The following is a 1,397-nucleotide window of genomic DNA, read 5'->3' as shown; positions in this document are numbered from 1 at the left end:
ATCTTTGAGGCCCTAACCCTCTTCTGTAAAGCAGTTCTTCCTTCGTCTCAGTGCAGTTCTGTTGTCTCTCCTGTAGGGGTCATCATGGGGGAGTGGTCCTTCCTCTCCAGTTTGTTGGACAAGGTGCAGTCCCACTCCACTGGGTTTGGGAAGGTCTGGATGAGCATCTTGTTCCTCTTCAGGATATTCATCCTGGTCGCAGGCATCGATAAAATCTGGGGAGACGAACAGTCCAACATGCAGTGTAACATCAAAACGCCCGGCTGCGTGACCGTCTGCTACGACCACACCTTTCCTCTGTCCCACACGAGGTTCTGGGTCCTGCAGATCCTCACCGTGTCCACACCAACACTCATATACCTGGGACACGTCCTGCTGGTGATGCGCCGGGAAAACAAGATGAGGAAACGCCTCCAGCTGAAGAGTGAAACAAACCTGATGAACAAAGTTCCTCAGTATTCAGATGAAAGAGGCAAAGTGAAGCTGAAGGGCGTCTTGTTAGTCAGCTACGTGCTGCAGCTGGTCTTCAAGACCCTGTTTGAAGTCTCCTTCATTGTGGGCCAGTACTACCTGTACGGCTTCATCCTCATGCCCAACGACATCACGTGTTCTGAGAAACAAAAACCCTGCAAGGGAGAAGTCCACTGCTACATCAGCCGTCCCACCGAGAARACCGTCTTCATCATCTTCATGCTGGTTGTGGCGGTCTTCTCTGTGGTCCTCAACATCGTGGAGATGCTGCACCTGTTCTTCTCCAGGGTGGGGCACAGGAAGAGGAGGGGCAGCGGCTCCGCTCCACAACAGGTCGTTAACCAATCAGAGCTCAGCTCAGCGAGGACAGGGCCCTGAGGAGTGGGAGCTCTGACTTCAAAAGTTCATTTCTCATCAAAGCTGAGGAGAATCAACCACCTGGACTGGACCTGACCGTCCACAGCAGCTGTGACATCATCATGTGACGGTTCTGATCCCACGTACTGACAGAAAAACATGGATTTTTATACGCATTTCAATGATCAGATGCTCTTTTTTTAAAGTTATGCTGTGGTCTCTCTTTTTGTGACTTCATGTTTTCAAACATTAACATTTTTATTTTCTATAAAAACCACTAACCAATGATTTACTTCCTTTCAAACCAGGCGTTGAAGCAGTGAAACRGTTTTACCTGAGCTTCAGCCTCAAATGGACCAGGACTGTAGAAAACCAGGGACAGGTTCACATTAAAGAAAAACTGAGGTCCCAGTGATGGGCACAGTTCCCCTAAAGCACTAAAACTGKAAYAGGGGAACTAATTTCCTGATTAGTGCTTTAGGGCTTCTGCTAATTTTTTTAATTTATTAGTGGATTAGCACTTGCTAAATTTATAGGCTAAATTTAGAAGCACTAACTGATGTATATAT

At 47.5% G+C, this 1,397-nt stretch overlaps 1 protein-coding gene across 1 annotated transcript; it reads left to right on the top strand.

Annotated features, from left to right (window-relative positions):
- The first annotated feature begins 42 nt into the window (after positions 1–42).
- LOC106511628 (gap junction Cx32.2 protein-like) lies at positions 43–1,219 on the top strand. Its single transcript, XM_014000381.1, has one exon. The coding sequence runs from the start codon at positions 85–87 to the stop codon at positions 847–849; it is 765 nt and encodes a 254-aa protein (XP_013855835.1). The 5' UTR covers positions 43–84; the 3' UTR covers positions 850–1,219.
- The last annotated feature ends 178 nt before the right edge of the window (positions 1,220–1,397 follow it).

This window comes from Austrofundulus limnaeus, unplaced genomic scaffold (assembly GCF_001266775.1).
Source record: "Austrofundulus limnaeus strain Quisiro unplaced genomic scaffold, Austrofundulus_limnaeus-1.0 Scaffold3012, whole genome shotgun sequence".
NCBI lineage: Eukaryota > Metazoa > Chordata > Actinopteri > Cyprinodontiformes > Rivulidae > Austrofundulus > Austrofundulus limnaeus.
Note: the sequence above shows the minus strand (reverse complement) of the source record. Positions and strands in the feature narration are given on the sequence as shown.